General features: G+C 45.3%; 1 protein-coding gene across 6 annotated transcripts in view; it reads right to left on the minus strand.

The window, feature by feature from the left end:
* The window catches only part of ST3GAL3 (ST3 beta-galactoside alpha-2,3-sialyltransferase 3), a 494104-nt gene that overhangs the window by 20086 nt on the left and 456335 nt on the right, over window positions 1–17683 (minus strand). For all 6 annotated transcript variants that reach the window (XM_088455666.1, XM_088455665.1, XM_088455668.1 and 3 more), the window contains 3 exons: window positions 8722–8785; window positions 7460–7555; window positions 7184–7370 (listed from right to left, as the gene is read on the minus strand). In XM_088455666.1, the coding sequence (XP_088311792.1) occupies window positions 7184–7370; window positions 7460–7555; window positions 8722–8785 (347 nt within the window). The remainder of the gene's footprint in view (window positions 1–7183; window positions 7371–7459; window positions 7556–8721; window positions 8786–17683) is intronic.

The following is a 17683-nucleotide window of genomic DNA, read 5'->3' on the forward strand; positions in this document are numbered from 1 at the left end:
GCAGTATATGATGTCACAGTAGTATATGGAGGTACAGTATATTACATGGCAGTATATGATGTCACAGTAGTGTATGGGAGGTATAGTATATCACAGGGCAGTATATGATGTCACAGTAGTGTATGGAGGTACAGTATATCACAGGGCAGTATATGATGTCATAGTAGTGTATGGAGGTACAGTATATCACAAGGCAGTATATGATGTCACAGTAGTGTATGGAGGTACAGTATATCACATGGCAGTATATGATGTCACAGTAGTGTATGGAGGTACAGTATATCACAGGGCAGTATATGATGTCACAGTAGTATACGGAGGTACAGTATATCACAGGGCAGTATATGATGTCACAGTAGTGTATGGGAGGTACAGTATATCACAGGGCAGTATATGATGTCACAGTAGTGTATGGAGGACAGTATATCACAGGGCAGTATATGATGTCACAGTAGTATACGGAGGTACAGTATATCACAGGGCAGTATATGATGTCACAGTAGTGTATGGGAGGTATAGTATATCACAGGGCAGTATATGATGTCACAGTAGTGTATGGAGGACAGTATATCACAGGGCAGTATATGATGTCACAGTAGTATACGGAGGTACAGTATATCACAGGGCAGTATATGATGTCACAGTAGTGTATGGGAGGTACAGTATATCACAGGGCAGTATATGATGTCACAGTAGTATACGGAAGTACAGTATATCACAGGGCAGTATATGATGTCACAGTAGTGTATGGAGGTACAGTATATCACAGGGCAGTATATGATGTCACAGTGGTATACAGAGGTACAGTATATCACAGGGCAGTATATGATGTCACAGTAGTATATGGAGGTACAGTATATCACAGGGCAGTATATGATGTCATAGTAGTGTATGGAGGTACAGTATATCACATGGCAGTATATGATGTCACAGTAGTGTATGGAGGTACAGTATATCACATGGCTGTATATGATGTCACTGTAGTATATGGAGGTACAGTATATCACAGGGCAGTATATGATGTCACAGTAGTATATGGAGGTACAGTATATCACAGGGCAGTATATGATGTCATAGTAGTGTATGGTGGTACAGTATATCACATGGCAGTATATGATGTCACAGTAGTGTATGGAGGTACAGTATATCACAGGGCAGTATATGATGTCACAGTAGTATACGGAAGTACAGTATATCACAAAGCAGTATATGATGTCACAGTAGTGTATGGAGGTATAGTATATCACATGGCAGTATATGATGTCACAGTAGTGTATGGTGGTACAGTATATCACAGGGCAGTATATGATGTCACAGTAGTATACGGAGGTACAGTATATCACAGGGCAGTATATGATGTCACAGTAGTGTATGGGAGGTACAGTATATCACAGGGCAGTATATGATGTCACAGTAGTGTATGGAGGTACAGTATATCACATGGCAGTATATGATGTCACAGTAGTGTATGGAGGTACAGTATATCACAGGGCAGTATATGATGTCACAGTAGTATACGGAGGTACAGTATATCACAGGGCAGTATATGATGTCACAGTAGTGTATGGAGGTACAGTATACCACAGGGCAGTATATGATGTCACAGTAGTATATGGAGGGACAGTATATCACAGGGCAGTATATGATGTCACAGTAATATATGGAGGTACAGTATATCACAGGGCAGTATATGATGTCACAGTAGTATACAGAGGTACAGTATATCACAGGGCAGTATATGATGTCACAGTAGTATATGGAGGTATAGTATATCACAGGGCAGTATATGATGTCACAGTAATATACGGAGGTACAGTATATCACAGGGCAGTATATGATGTCACAGTAGTGTATGGAGGTACAGTATATCACATGGCAGTATATGATGTCACAGTAATATATGGAGGTACAGTATATTACAGGGCAGTATATGATGTCACAGTAGTATATGTAGGTACAGTATATCACAGGGCAGTATATGATGTCACAGTAGTACATGGAGGTATAGTATATCACAGGGCAGTATATGATGTCACAGTGGTGTATGGAGGTACAGTATATCACAGGGCAGTATATGATGTCACAGTAGTATACGGAGGTACAGTATATCACAGGGCAGTATATGATGTCACAGTGGTCTATGGAGGTACAGTATATCACAGGGCAGTATATGATGTCACAGTAGTATACGGAGGTACAGTATATCACATGGCAGTATATGATGTCACAGTAGTATACGGAGGTACAGTATATCACAGGGCAGTATATGATGTCACAGTGGTGTATATTACAGTCCATTATACGGTATATTACAGTATGTCACAGTAGTTTATAGAGGTGCAGAGGAATATATGATGTAACAGTAGTATATGGTGGCACAGTATAACGGCAGTATATGATGTCATGGTCGTGTGTATGGTGGTACAGTATATAACTGTAAGCTCTCCTTCATACATTGAGACCAGTTCTCTTGTTTAAACTCCGATTCACGGAACTGGCTGCCAACCTTCTCACTGAGGAGTCTCTGAATCACGCTGCTGTCTCTGGCGCTGACATGTCTATTTGTCTGACACAGTTTTCCCTTCTCTCTGTGGTTTAATCCCGTTGTATGAGTCTCCCCCTGGTCCCCTAAGCACATTATATGCAATGTACACTGATCTCTATGTCTAGCTCTGATTCAGTCTTGCTAAGCACTGCGGCAGGAATTGCTCACTGATCCAATCTGTCCCCATATAAGACCACATGGACATCTGTACAGCATGACATAAGGATTCTTCTACTGTAGGTAACACTAGTACTAGGATCCGTTGTCATGGCACAAGTGTATATGCTGTATAATACGTAGTACATTACAATAATCTATACACATCATGGAAGCAGGAACTCCAGAATTAGAAACATATCATTTAAGTGAAATGTATATTATTCTGCATTATTATCTAACATTTGTTATACATTTCCTATTCCCTTATACCTCTGTATTACTCCCATTTACATTCTTAGGCCAGCGATGTGCTGCTGTAATCACTGCCAGTAACAGCACCCTGCATTGTCTGTATATCACCCCGACATCGTGTCATATCATTTACAGCCCCAAATAGCTGCATAATAAAATGCACGGATTAAGCCTACTACCGTATGTACTGATTGTCCGTGCAATGGAAATCTCCCGCACACCATGACTATGCACCACTCCTAAGTGAATTATATATTCTCATACTTGCCTACTATCCCATTACATTATATCCAGATAAGTAGACCAACCTTCCCCAGTGAAGTGAGTGGTCCTGGGGTTTGATGATGCTACTCACAGTTAGTGAGTAAGGGGAGAGGTGGTACTGGTGAGACACATAGTGGGTGAAGCAGCTGGGGTTGGGTAGGGATGCAGTCGCTAAGCTGACGTTCACAATGTGTCAATTATAATGTTGACGCCAGAATGTTGCCAGATATGATGGTGACGACATTGGTAAATCGTGGACATCATAAATGTCGTTATGTGGGAATATTTAGACAGTAGCAACCTTTGTAGGGGAAGTCAAGCAATGTTGTCAGTTGTCACAGCGTTTGCACTGACATAATAATGGATACAGGCATTTCCAGAACTAACCCCATTGTACAGCCGCCAGTGGCCCCCGGTCATCTCTGGGCTCCCGCCTGCAACATCGGTAATTCTGCCACTGATGGTGATTCCCCATATATTCTGCTTGTGGCCTCTAATTGTTCTGTCTGCTTACACCCCCCCAGCCCACCCTTCCATCACAAGGAGCAGACATATATGTGTAATAGTAATACTGTAGTATTACAGAGCTATTGGATCCCTGGTAATAGTGGATGTGTGGAACAATATAACTTCGGCATGTTAACTGTGAATGGGCTGTTATTGATTAATCGTGTTATAAAATACTGATCATTTCATACACTCAGGATGTGTGTAACTGTAATACATAACTACATTCACTACGTGCAGAATGTCTGTATGTTATGTGCCCAGGATATACTTCAATACCACAGGTACTACTCAGTGTATTTCTTCCTGGCAAAGCAGTTACATAAATAAGACTGGTATTAGTGTCTGGGTGCATTCTAGGAAAGGTGCATTATGGAGTCATTATCCGCATCACTTCCACACTGTATATATTTACATCCTAATGTACATAATCAGTACTAAGAATCCAGCGCTAGGAGAGATGAACTGGTAACGAGGGAGATAATTATAGTAATGGGAGGAGTTTGTTTTTATTTAATTAGATGACTAACAGGGCAAACTTTTAATTAGCTGACTTGGGGGCCTATTCATCAACACTAAATTAACGTTTTTAAGGCCATTTTCCTTAACGTTATTTTAGTATTCATGAACACACTTAGCAAGGAGATATCAGTGATATCTCCTGTGCTAAGTCCCCCTGCGTTACTTTCCACACTCCCCATACATTAGTACATTAGTATGGGGATAGGGAAATTATGGTATTCATCAAATTCCGAAAATTATGTATTTTCAGAATTTGATGGAGTTACTATCCGCCACTGTGAGGTGGCGAATAGCAGGTAACACTTACCTGTATCAGCGTGGACAGGTCCCCCGGCATCTCCCTCCGGCGCTCTGGTCCGTCCTCTGGCTCCGGAGGCTGCTCTGACAAGTGTTCTCCCAGCAGAACACAGTAAAGTTTCGAAAAAAACCCAACTTTTTTTCTTCTAAACTACTGTGGTCAGCTGGGAGACCATGTGTGAGACCAGCCACCGGAGCCGGACGCGCTGCAGCGGGCAGGTAAGTGCGGGGACAGGGGGGAGGTGAGGAGGAGGGGGGGGGGGTTGGGGGGGACACAAAATTACCGCAGCTATAGGTAGTGCTGCGCATGCGCTGGTTTTACGAATGTAACGGCGCATGCGCAGCACTGATTACAGCTGCGGTAAGTTAGTGTAGAGAGGGAAAAGTATCTGTTTCCCGAAAAGCTGTCATCGCAAAAATGACAGCTTTTCGGAAAAGATACTGATGGAGAGGTGGAATGATGAATTCCTCCGGTAATTAGGTAGAACTCCATGCCACTTCTAAACCTAATTACCTCCAGAGAAAGTTTAGGTATGATGAATAGGCCCCTTGACCATAAAAAAAAAAAATCTTTTAGAGGATTAACATGATGGAATTATATGGCGGACACAGAGGCCCTGATTCAGAGCCGCTCGCTCTGACAGAGCGCTCGCTCTGAATCAGGGCCAGGTTGTTTTTTTTTTGGAGCGGCCTCTCGGCCGCTCACATAGCTGTGGGTGACCACCCACAGCTATTGCGAGCGGCCAGGATGATGGTCGCGATGGTCAAGACCATTGTGACCATCGGGCTTGCGACGAGATCCTTGTGGTAGGGTCTCGCCCATCGCAAGCCCCAGAGAGCTTTCGGCTCTAACAGAGCTGGAAGCTCTCCACTGACATCACTTGTGATGTCAGTGGAGCCGCCCCCAAATGGCAGGCGTTCTCATGGGAACGCCTCCGTTTGGGCAGCCACCCTCCCCGGCCCGTCCACCAAATGGGGCGAGCTGTCACTCAATATCGACAGCTCGCCCCCTTTGGTGTGAGACCCGGAGCGACGGAGTGCCCGTCGCTAGCCGGCCCTCGTGCATGCGCACGACGGAGCCGGCTCCGTCGTGCGCATGCGCTGTGGGCCACCATCGACCCGGTTGCGAGCGCTCAGCGCTTGCGGCCGGGTCTGAATCAGGCCCAGAGTTCTGAGTGTGGGAAGTCTGGATATTATGGCCCAGTGGAAGCCTCGGTGTTCCTCTTGTTGATAGCTGTAAATATAGTGAGAAGAATGTATTTGTGTGTGGAATCTTCTGCTTGCGGAGAGCGTGGGAGGTGAGCGCTTCGCCCTGACTGCTGCCAGCTGTTTCCTATCGCTGCATCAGTACCGATGGTATCATCCTGATCTATCCTGATCCTCCGTACGCTGCCTTAGCAAGCGATTTCCTCACTTATTTACTTGTCCCTGATTTTTTATTATTCCAGCCGAGCTAACTGCTAGCAATGCTGCCTACGTGCTTTCTCATGCAGCCCGGTGTTTTCACAGAGCGCAGTGAGGAATTCTAATGGATACTGCGCCCTCCCAGAAGGCACGGAGCAATCTTCATACATCACGCAGGAGAGTCCGGTGACTGCATCACACCATTCTGGCCCGGGCCGTCATATCTTGCCTGCACTTCTCCCCCTGTTCCCATGTCTATCCGTCTCGGCGAGAGGGTCACAGGTCACTGACCCCCGGCCTCTGTTCAGTTTATCAGATTAAAAATCAAAAGAAAAAGTTTCATTAATTACTCCTCTCTGGCCAGATATGTCGGCAGTCTGCGACGTTAGCCAAGAAACACACAAAATAGTAATAATCAGAGGCTGAAATGCTCCAGATGCCGGATGGTGGCAGCTCCTTTGTCTTATAGAATACGTGATGTTTGCGGGAAACTGACAAGAAAGTTAATCGGTCCAAATGTAATGACTTATAAATACTGTCATCTTCTACACCGAATGGATGAAATCAACCGATCTGCGTTATACGCGAGATACAGTCTCTTTAGTATCGAATCTGGGCTTACGTATCTAATCTACTGTGCGCAATTTGTAGCCTTTTTTCAGGCACCTTGGTCTAATGTGGTTCTCGGCACTGTCCTCGCCAATAGCACGTTTGTGAAGGGATTATTCACTAAACTAAAACATTTAGAGGTAGATTTACTAAGATGCGGTTTATCAAAGCCACCGATGATCGGCAGCTTTGATCAATTAAAATTAAATCCATAAATATAATAAATATACAGTAAAAAAAAAAAAAAGGTGAAATACGGCTTGTTTAGCCATTATTACAGTTGCCGATTTAAATCCATCGTACAAAGCTGCCGGTCATCAGCGGCTTTACAATGACCCTTCGCCAGCAGCGTCAGGCTGACGCAACAAAGAAAAGAAGATTGCTAAGACCGTAGACACTGACGCACGTCACTGGACATGTGAGTATTGATGAATACCGGTGCTATTATCGTATGTATAGCTGCAACAGGCGGTGATACTGAGCGATAAATATATATATAGAGAGATCGTATGCCATAATAACGCTGTTACAAGACATTGCTGGGCTGCAGTTCACAAGATCTTGGCGATAATGTAAAAGTGGAAACGGAACCTTTTAATCGCCAGCGTGAATTCCCAAACGTACCACTTTCTCCTTGTAAACAATGTATTTTAGCCATTTGAAATCTTGCCACTTAAACCCGGCCAAGACAAAAAGGGAATCTTTCTCATATTGTTCTAGCTTTTGGATGGCTCCTTCGGGATATGTTATTCGCAGTGTTGTCTTACTCCCCACGTCCTTCTCAAAACCTTTCACTGGCGCAGAATTCAATCTGGAAGCATAACAAGAGAGGAAATAAGCATTTACTATGGGCGGTGGTTTGTAAGAGTTTATTTCATCATGAAGAGGAATCTCTTTTACCTGACAACCACCTCGTATTTGTCGATTTTAGACCCCAGAGACTTGTTGGCGAGTACCCCTCCGTTCCCCACAATGATACATCGACGACACTGCAAACTGGGAAGAAACAAGATACGCAATTCAGACAAGCGAATAGATCTCCTCATCAGGCCGTAGCTAGGGCAGTGCGGCCGGTGCCATGGCACAGGGCACCACAGGTCAGGGGGCGCTGTTTGGGCCTGTCAAATTTCTGTTTATTATCATTATTGCTTGTAGCTTCCTCGTATTTCATCCCCAGCATCTCCTGGCCTCCTCTATCTCTTCCCTAGTCCTTCCCCATGAGGCCATGGCCCTTTTTTGGGTGTATTATGTCCCTTTAAAAATGAGGGGGGCGCCAATGCTCTTTCTGGCACAGGGCACCAAAAAGTCTAGTTACGGCTCTGCTCCTCATGTCATACCCACTGGGACGGGCGCTGTAGCAAACAGGAAGATTCTAATGCAAACTGCTACAAGTAATAGGGAAATGTAATCCCATTCCTACACAAGATACCTGCGCGGCACTCTCTGCAATAGTGGCGCCCTTGTGTTAGATTCGCCATTATATGCCAGAACTTACTCAGATTATTCCTGTGCCTCTTACAAGCTCATGTGTGTGATTAGAACTGTATATATACACATCTGTGTAGGTCAGAATCCAACTATACATAAATGTTAAAGATACTCATAAGTGCATCATGATGAAACCAGTATTATCTTAATGGAAAAAGGTCATCCCAAGACCAAGCGATACAGTATATAGAATGCAGCTGTTTATCTTGGGAACACCAGGAATTACTGAACGTTCCGAGCCGCGGTCAGAGCACCCACACGATGAATTAATTTGAGAACAACTTTGTATAAGTGAAAAGAAAATTACACTGTATATATTGCAACATCCCCCCGCCTTCATAAATAAATAGGGACTGTAATAAATGACGGCGTGTTTAATGAAATCTATGGTGCGGAAAGTGTTGCTATAACAATCCAAGCGTTACTAATACTATCCATATTAATGTCAGTACTACACTTCTATATGTTTAGGCAACCTGTTGTTACAGCTCTTGTAGAACTACAAGTCCCAGCGACAGGCTGGGTTTTTAAAGTCAGCAGATATTTGAATAGTATAGCAGCCTCTTACAGCTACTACAAGCTGCTAAATGAGTTATAAAACATATCTGTGCTTGGGCTAATGACTGTAGAACTGACCGACCGCCACATTATACCCAGTAATGTACATGCTGTACCTGTCTAGAGCCGCAGTCAGACGATATTCTTTTGTAGCCGACAAGATTGCTTTTATCACGTTATCTGTGCAACAGAAATAACACAGTGTGAGCCACAGTCAGGGAACGGGTTACAGTAAATGTACAAAATGAATCTAAGATTAATGATCAATGAAATCTGTCTACACCTGTGTAGACTGTGAGCTCCCTGGCACCGGTGAGCCTGTTATTCCTGGAATTCTCATCCTTTAGCACCTTGTATTTATGGGACCCTGCAGATATTTTTTCTGTAAAGTGCTTTTGATGTAAATAGATTGAGGCTGCAGACGTACATTACACACGTTGTCAATAACCAGAATTCCACATTATCCAAACACTGCAGACCGCGTATGAGGAGCAGGTAGGAAGTGAGATCTTTTATAGTGGGCCCGATGGGTTTGTGCAAAAATGTGTCTTTATACTGTACATTGATCACCATATGTAAAACAAAAATACTAAGACAAATTCATAAGTAATAAAGAAGCGGGGAGCATGTATAATACAAACAAATACAAGGCAAATTAAATATTTCTTAGTGCACAATAACATCATTGACCTTTTCCTTTAGCTGACTACAAAATGTGTTTTATTATTGTGAGCTAATCGCTAATTTCACTGTAATCATCATGTGTACAGATTGCAGCAGCTGGCTATGAGAATAATAGTAACTAGGCAGCCAATCAGCCGTGGCAGTCAGTTGTTGTAATCATCAGCATCAGTTTGCAACGAGCTCCAGGGGTCGAGTACCTGAAAGTGATCCGCCTATACTAGACGCACTTCCAGCAGGGAAATTCCTGCAGGACGGGGTTAAATCTTCTACCATGCTGTTTTTCATTGGAGAGCTCTGAGTGATTGGTTTGTGGTCTTCTCAGGGGCAATGATTAGATATCCGTTATATAAATGTAATTATCCTGACATTTAGGGTAATTTGTGGCTCCCCTACACACACTCCCAAAACAAAAAAACTAGTTCTGCAGAGAGTACATGTGATACAGTGATTAGCAATTCCAACCAGGGCACTATTGATGTGGAGTTTATATGTTCTCCCCATGTATTGTCTCCTCTGAGTGCTCCAGTTTCCTTACACAGTCTAAAAACACACTGGGAAGTTAGTTGGTGTCTGGCTGTTAGCTCCAGTGGGGGCAGGGACTGTAATGAATGACAAATGTCCTTTGTACTCCGCTATGTAATATACTGGTGCCAAATAAGTGAATGTTAATATTTAAAAGTGACCAGGCATAACTTTATACATAAACCCCTAAACTAAACTCAACACTACAGCTACATCATCCCCCTAGAAATCCACAAGCATTATGATAGGGCCCAATAGAGTACAGACAACCACAATGATGAGCAGGTCATCAAGCAAAATATGGCAGCACTGACTGCCTAACACAGTGTCGCCACCCCCGTCCCATTGAGCTAAATCGTTTTCTCCATGTATCAAACCTCAGTCTACAACAGTTTAACCCACGTCAATGTCGATGGAAAAATAAGGACACTTGAGAGACGTTGTCTGCAGGGAGATAGCCATCTAATAACGGGGCAGCCTTCGGGGTCTGTCACACAGCACACATGCTTCGGGAATGCAGCAATATTCGCTCCTCCTGCCTGAGCATTGCAGGTCGTACACACCCTGGGTCGTTGTCACATTACACAGCACATACTCTCTGAATGCTGCAGACAACCTGTATCTGTGGCAATGTAACAAGAATCTGAAGCCAGGATAAGATGGATATAGAAAGTGCTTGTGTGACACCACCATTAGGTACAGGCAAGACTCAGCAGTTATACATTAGGTACAGAAAGTGCTCGTGTAACACCACCATTAGGCACAGGCAGGACTCAGCAGGTATACACTAGTTACAGAAAGTGCTCGTGTGACACCACCGTTAGGCACAAGCAAGACTCAGCAGGTATACACTAGTTACAGAAAGTGCTCGTGTAACACCACCGTTAGGCACAGGCAGGACTCAGCAGGTATACACTAGTTACAGAAAGTGCTTGTGTGACACCACCGTTAGGCACAAGCAAGACTCAGCAGGTATACACTAGTTAAAGAAAGTGCTCGTGTGACACCACCATTAGGCACAAGCAAGACTCAGCAGGAATACACTAGTTACAGAAAGTGCTCGTGTAACACCACCGTTAGGCACAGGCAGGACTCAGCAGGTATACACTAGTTACAGAAAGTGCTCGTGTGACACCACCGTTAGGCACAAGCAAGACTCAGCAGGTATACACTAGTTACAGAAAGTGCTCGTATGACACCACCGTTAGGCACAGGCAGGACTCAGCAGGTATACACTAGTTACAGAAAGTGCTCGTGTGACACCACCGTTAGGCACAAGCAAGACTCAGCAGGTATACACTAGTTACAGAAAGTGCTGTGTAACACCACCGTTAGGCACAGGCAGGACTCAGCAGGTATACACTAGTTACAGAAAGTGCTCGTGTGACACCACCGTTAGGCACAAGCAAGACTCAGCAGGAATACACTAGTTACAGAAAGTGCTCGTGTAACACTACCGTTAGGCACAGGCAGGACTCAGCAGGTATACACTAGTTACAGAAAGTGCTCGTGTGACACCACCGTTAGGCACAAGCAAGACTCAGCAGGTATACACTAGTTACAGAAAGTGCTCGTATGACACCACCATTAGGCACAGGCAAGACTTATATACTAGTTACAGAAAGTGCTCGTATGACACCACCGTTAGGCACAGGCAAGACTTATACACTAGTTACAGAAAGTGCTCGTATGACACCACCGTTAGGCACAGGCAGGACTCAGCAGGTATACACTAGTTACAGAAAGTGCTCGTATGACACCACCGTTAGGCACAGGCAGGACTCAGCAGGTATACACTAGTTACAGAAAGTGCTCGTGTGACACCACCGTTAGGCACAAGCAAGACTCAGCAGGTATACACTAGTTACAGAAAGTGCTCGTATGACACCACCATTAGGCACATGCAAGACTTATACACTAGTTACAGAAAGTGCTCGTATGACACAACCGTTAGGCACAGGCAAGACTCAGCAGGTATACACTAGTTACAGAAATTGATCGTGTGATACCACCGTTAGGCACAAGCAAAACTCAGCAGGAATACACTAGTTACAGAAAGTGCTCGTGTAACACCACCATTAGGCACAGGCAGGACTCAGCAGGTATACACTAGTTACAGAAAGTGCTCGTGTGACACCACCTTTAGGCACAAGCAAGACTCAGCAGGTATACACTAGTTACAGAAAGTGCTCGTATGACACCACCATTAGGCACAGGCAAGACTTATATACTAGTTACAGAAAGTGCTCGTATGACACCACCGTTAGGCACAGGCAAGACTTATACACTAGTTACAGAAAGTGCTCGTATGACACCACCGTTAGGCACAGGCAAGACTCAGCAGGTATACACTAGTTACAGAAATTGATCGTGTGATACCACCGTTAGGCACAAGCAAGACTCAGCAGGAATACACTAGTTACAGAAAGTGCTCGTGTAACACCACCATTAGGCACAGGCAGGACTCAGCAGGTATACACTAGTTACAGAAAGTGCTCGTGTGACACCACCGTTAGGCACAAGCAAGACTCAGCAGGTATACACTAGTTACAGAAAGTGCTCGTATGACACCACCATTAGGCACAGGCAAGACTTATACACTAGTTACAGAAAGTGCTCGTATGACACCACCGTTAGGCACAGGCAGGACTCAGCAGGTATACACTAGTTACAGAAAGTGCTCGTGTGACACCACCGTTAGGCACAAGCAAGACTCAGCAGGTATACACTAGTTACAGAAAGTGCTCGTATGACACCACCATTAGGCACAGGCAAGACTTATACACTAGTTACAGAAAGTGCTCGTATGACACCACCGTTAGGCACAGGCAGGACTCAGCAGGTATACACTAGTTACAGAAAGTGCTCGTGTGACACCACCGTTAGGCACAAGCAAGACTCAGCAGGTATACACTAGTTACAGAAAGTGCTCGTGTAACACCACCGTTAGGCACAGGCAGGACTCAGCAGGTATACACTAGTTACAGAAAGTGCTCGTGTGACACCACCGTTAGGCACAAGCAAGACTCAGCAGGAATACACTAGTTACAGAAAGTGCTCGTGTAACACCACCGTTAGGCACAGGCAGGACTCAGCAGGTATACACTAGTTACAGAAAGTGCTCGTGTGACACCACCGTTAGGCACAAGCAAGACTCAGCAGGTATACACTAGTTACAGAAAGTGCTCGTATGACACCACCATTAGGCACAGGCAAGACTTATATACTAGTTACAGAAAGTGCTCGTATGACACCACCGTTAGGCACAGGCAAGACTTATACACTAGTTACAGAAAGTGCTCGTATGACACCACCGTTAGGCACAGGCAGGACTCAGCAGGTATACACTGGTTACAGAAAGTGCTCGTATGACACCACCGTTAGGCACAGGCAGGACTCAGCAGGTATACACTAGTTACAGAAAGTGCTCGTGTGACACCACCGTTAGGCACAAGCAAGACTCAGCAGGTATACACTAGTTACAGAAAGTGCTCGTATGACACCACCGTTAGGCACAGGCAAGACTTATACACTAGTTACAGAAAGTGCTCGTATGACACAACCGTTAGGCACAGGCAAGACTCAGCAGGTATACACTAGTTACAGAAATTGATCGTGTGATACCACCGTTAGGCACAAGCAAGACTCAGCAGGAATACACTAGTTACAGAAAGTGCTCGTGTAACACCACCATTAGGCACAGGCAGGACTCAGCAGGTATACACTAGTTACAGAAAGTGCTCGTGTGACACCACCGTTAGGCACAAGCAAGACTCAGCAGGTATGCACTAGTTACAGAAAGTGCTCGTATGACACCACCATTAGGCACAGGCAAGACTTATATACTAGTTACAGAAAGTGCTCGTATGACACCACCGTTAGGCACAGGCAAGACTTATACACTAGTTACAGAAAGTGCTCGTATGACACCACCGTTGGGCACAGGCAAGACTCAGCAGGTATACACTAGTTACAGAAATTGATCGTGTGATACCACCGTTAGGCACAAGCAAGACTCAGCAGGAATACACTAGTTACAGAAAGTGCTCGTGTAACACCACCATTAGGCACAGGCAGGACTCAGCAGGTATACACTAGTTACAGAAAGTGCTCGTGTGACACCACCGTTAGGCACAAGCAAGACTCAGCAGGTATACACTAGTTACAGAAAGTGCTCGTATGACACCACCATTAGGCACAGGCAAGACTTATATACTAGTTACAGAAAGTGCTCGTATGACACCACCGGTAGGCACAGGCAAGACTTATACACTAGTTACAGAAAGTGCTCGTATGACACCACCGTTAGGCACAGGCAGGACTCAGCAGGTATACACTAGTTACAGAAAGTGCTCGTGTGACACCACCGTTGGGCACAGGCAAGACTCAGCAGGTATACACTAGTTACAGAAATTGATCGTGTGATACCACCGTTAGGCACAAGCAAGACTCAGCAGGTATACACTAGTTACAGAAAGTGCTCGTATGACACCACCATTAGGCACAGGCAAGACTTATACACTAGTTACAGAAAGTGCTCGTATGACACAACCGTTAGGCACAGGCAAGACTTATACACTAGTTACAGAAAGTGCTCGTATGACACCACCGTTAGGCACAGGCAAGACTCAGCAGGTATACACTAGTTACAGAAATTGATCGTGTGATACCACCGTTAGGCACAGGCAAGACACAGCAGGTATACACTAGGTACAGAAAGTGCTCGTGTGACACCACCGTTAGGTACACGCAGGTCACAGCAGTTATACGCTGGGGACAGAAAGTGCTTGTGTGACACCAGTGTTAAGCACAGACAAGACACCGCAATTATACATCGGGCACAGATACTGTAGTGCCCATGTGACACCAACGTTAGGCGCAGACAAGACGCAGCAATTATATTTTCGGCACAGATATTATAGCGCCCGTGTGACACCACCGTTAGGCACAGGCAAGACAGCAGTTTTACATCCGGCACAAGCACTGTAGCTCCCGTATGACAACATTGTTAAGCACAGGCAAGACATACATCGGGCACAGATACTATAGCACCCATGTGACACCACCATAATGCACGACCATGTAACGGCGTTCAAACAGTCAGACATGCCTGCATTTCTGTGGATGATCCCCTGATATACCATTGAAGTATTATGTATGGTCTTTTGTAATGTCCTTTAAAAGAACACAGATAGCTCTGAACAGTAAGGGGGAATTCAATTAGCCCCGATAATTTTCTGGGTGCAAAAAGTAAGGGTCTCATTCAGACCCGCTCGCAAGCGTTGAGAGCTCGCAATCAGGTCAATGTTGAGGCCCTGCGCACGCGCAGCGGCCGCACTGCGCGTGCTCAAGCCCCGAAGCGAGAGAGAAATTCTCTCGATCCGGGGCTCACTACAAAAGGGGCGGCTGTCGATGGTGATCGACAGCTCGCACCGTTTTGTAGGCGGGGTGGGGGGGTGGCTGGCCAAACGGAGGCATTCCCGAAGGAACGCCTGCCGTTTGGGGGCGGCACCCACTGACATCACTCGTGATGTCAGTGGTGAGCTTCCTGCTCTGTTAGAGCCAAAAGCTCACTGGGGCTTGCGGCAGACGAGACCCTACCACAAGGGTCTCGTCGCAAGCCCCGATGGTCGCGATGGTCTTGACCATCGCGACCATCAACCTGGCCACTCACTAAAGCTGTGGGTGGTCACCCACAGCTTAGCGAGCGGCCAGGAGGCCGGCTCATTAAAGAGAAGCGGCCGCCCTCATTCAGAGCGAGCGCTCGCATTTTGCGAGCGGCTCTGAATGCAATAGGTCCCAATTTCATGGAACCGATGGGATTTTAGCAAGACTGCCTCTAAATTTAAAGGACAATCAGTTCTAAAACTGATTCAGCCTTATTACTAATTGCCAATTTGAATTTAGCAGAAATCTCGCTGAAATCCTGCCGGTTCCGTGCCACTGGAACCTATTACATTACCCACAATGGGGGGTATTGAATTAGCCTTGGGGTAAATTAGCAGGAAAAACTCAGCGCACAATTCAATGCAGTCAGACTAAACGTCAGTCTGTGGAAAAAACACCAAACCCGGCTTGTGCGCGGGGGAAACCCCATTGATTCTCAGTGTGTTTACATGCGTGAGTCGTGATGTTTCAGCGTGGGAAAAAGGCTTTACTTGAATAGCCTTTCCCCGCGCTGCGAGGATTTTGGCCGGCAATTGGTCGTGGGGTAAACCCTGCGGCTAAGTGAATACCCCCCAATGTGTTTATTACACATATTAAAATTGCTGAAACCAGTTCCACCACAATGGATGGTTTAAGAGCCTCCAACTTATTTATGGTTTACTTGTGAATTATGGGCTGATTCAGTTTGCGGCTGACTACGGAGGTGGCCCTGCCCTCCATACCACATACTGTATGCAGGTTTGAAGTTGCCAGTTCAGACTTAATTACTTCAATATAGATGTGTCCTCATACACCTGGTCTGAGCGGCGTAGAAGCTTTTCCCCAAAAATATGTCTTAGCAGCAATCAAATGTGACAGACCGCTTCACACTACTGCACTGATTCATTTGACATGCGACGCTTGTATATCTGTGTGCGACTGAGGGCCTGATTCACTACGGATCGCAACTGCGATTGCAATAGCAATTACGCACGCAGTTCAACTGCGATAGTATAATGCATTGCAATCACAATGCCGTCGCAACACTACACAAGGACGCCCACTTTACCTTACACAAATCCGTAATGTTTAGCAAGACTGCAAAACCATCGGTAACATCGAGCACCATCGCAGCCTCACACACACTTGCACCTTACTCAGAAATTGCTAACCTTTCGGTACGCAGTGAGAGCTCAGGCTGCGTAAGGCATCGCAGTGGCTAATTTATGCACGCCCCTGCAACGGCGTTTCCAATGCACTGGCACGCCTGCGTTTCGCCGACCACCCCCTCCATCACTACCCCCCAAACAATACTTCCTATTAATTACTCTGCGTAGTCACTGCAGTCCCGATCGCAGTGGCCGGTTCGTGCACGCACACTGCGATGCAGGCGCAGAACGCAACAATCGGCTGGTTGTGTGCGTAATCGCAGTTACCATCGGTAATGAATCAGGCCCTGAATCTGTATACGCAATGCTACGACGCCCTAATATATTACAATGCTTCCAGAGCAACATTTTCTATAGCGTAAGGATTTCAGTCAGCGTGAATGGGCACTGTAGGGGGGATGTGTGAGTTTCGGTAATGTACCCCTCCAGCCTTGTTTTTTTCGAATATTTGCTCACATTGAATCATGGTGATGGCTTCATTTATAACGATAGTCTAAGACTGATACGTCACAAAACATGAATAACTTGGACTAAACCGTAGTCATACGGCGCTCAATGTTAGGCAGTGACCGGACTATTGCTAGCGCGATACAGTAATAATACAAGTCAGAGAAACATCCTGACAATTGTAGAACAGTGTATACTGTAACTAGATCTACGTCATCCTTATGTAACAGCCCTGTGACCGGTCTGACAAAGGAGCCCCTCTAGTGTCTAATTTGAACAGCATTGAGCTGGGGGATCCTGACTCATACAAGATGCAGACAATATGCCCTCCATATGTTCATCTACCGCCAATCACAACCACAAGAACATCCCCTGTGGAAAGTCTAACATAACAATATATAGCAGATGACAGGAGGACTTGTCGGAATTCCCCAATGTTACTCGGGTAAGGAGCTGTCTGACTTGTAGCCATCAGGAAGTGTAACAGTGTCACAGTCACATTAACGGACAATTCCTTCATCTTCATTACATTTGGATTATTAGGTGTGTATGATAATCCAATCCAAATATTTATAATAAATGTTTCATCTGATGGATGAAAAAGGAGACA

The sequence above is a fragment of the Taudactylus pleione genome, unplaced genomic scaffold (assembly GCF_031769625.1).
Source record: "Taudactylus pleione unplaced genomic scaffold, aTauple2 ptg000662l, whole genome shotgun sequence".
Taxonomy (NCBI): Eukaryota; Metazoa; Chordata; class Amphibia; order Anura; family Myobatrachidae; genus Taudactylus; species Taudactylus pleione.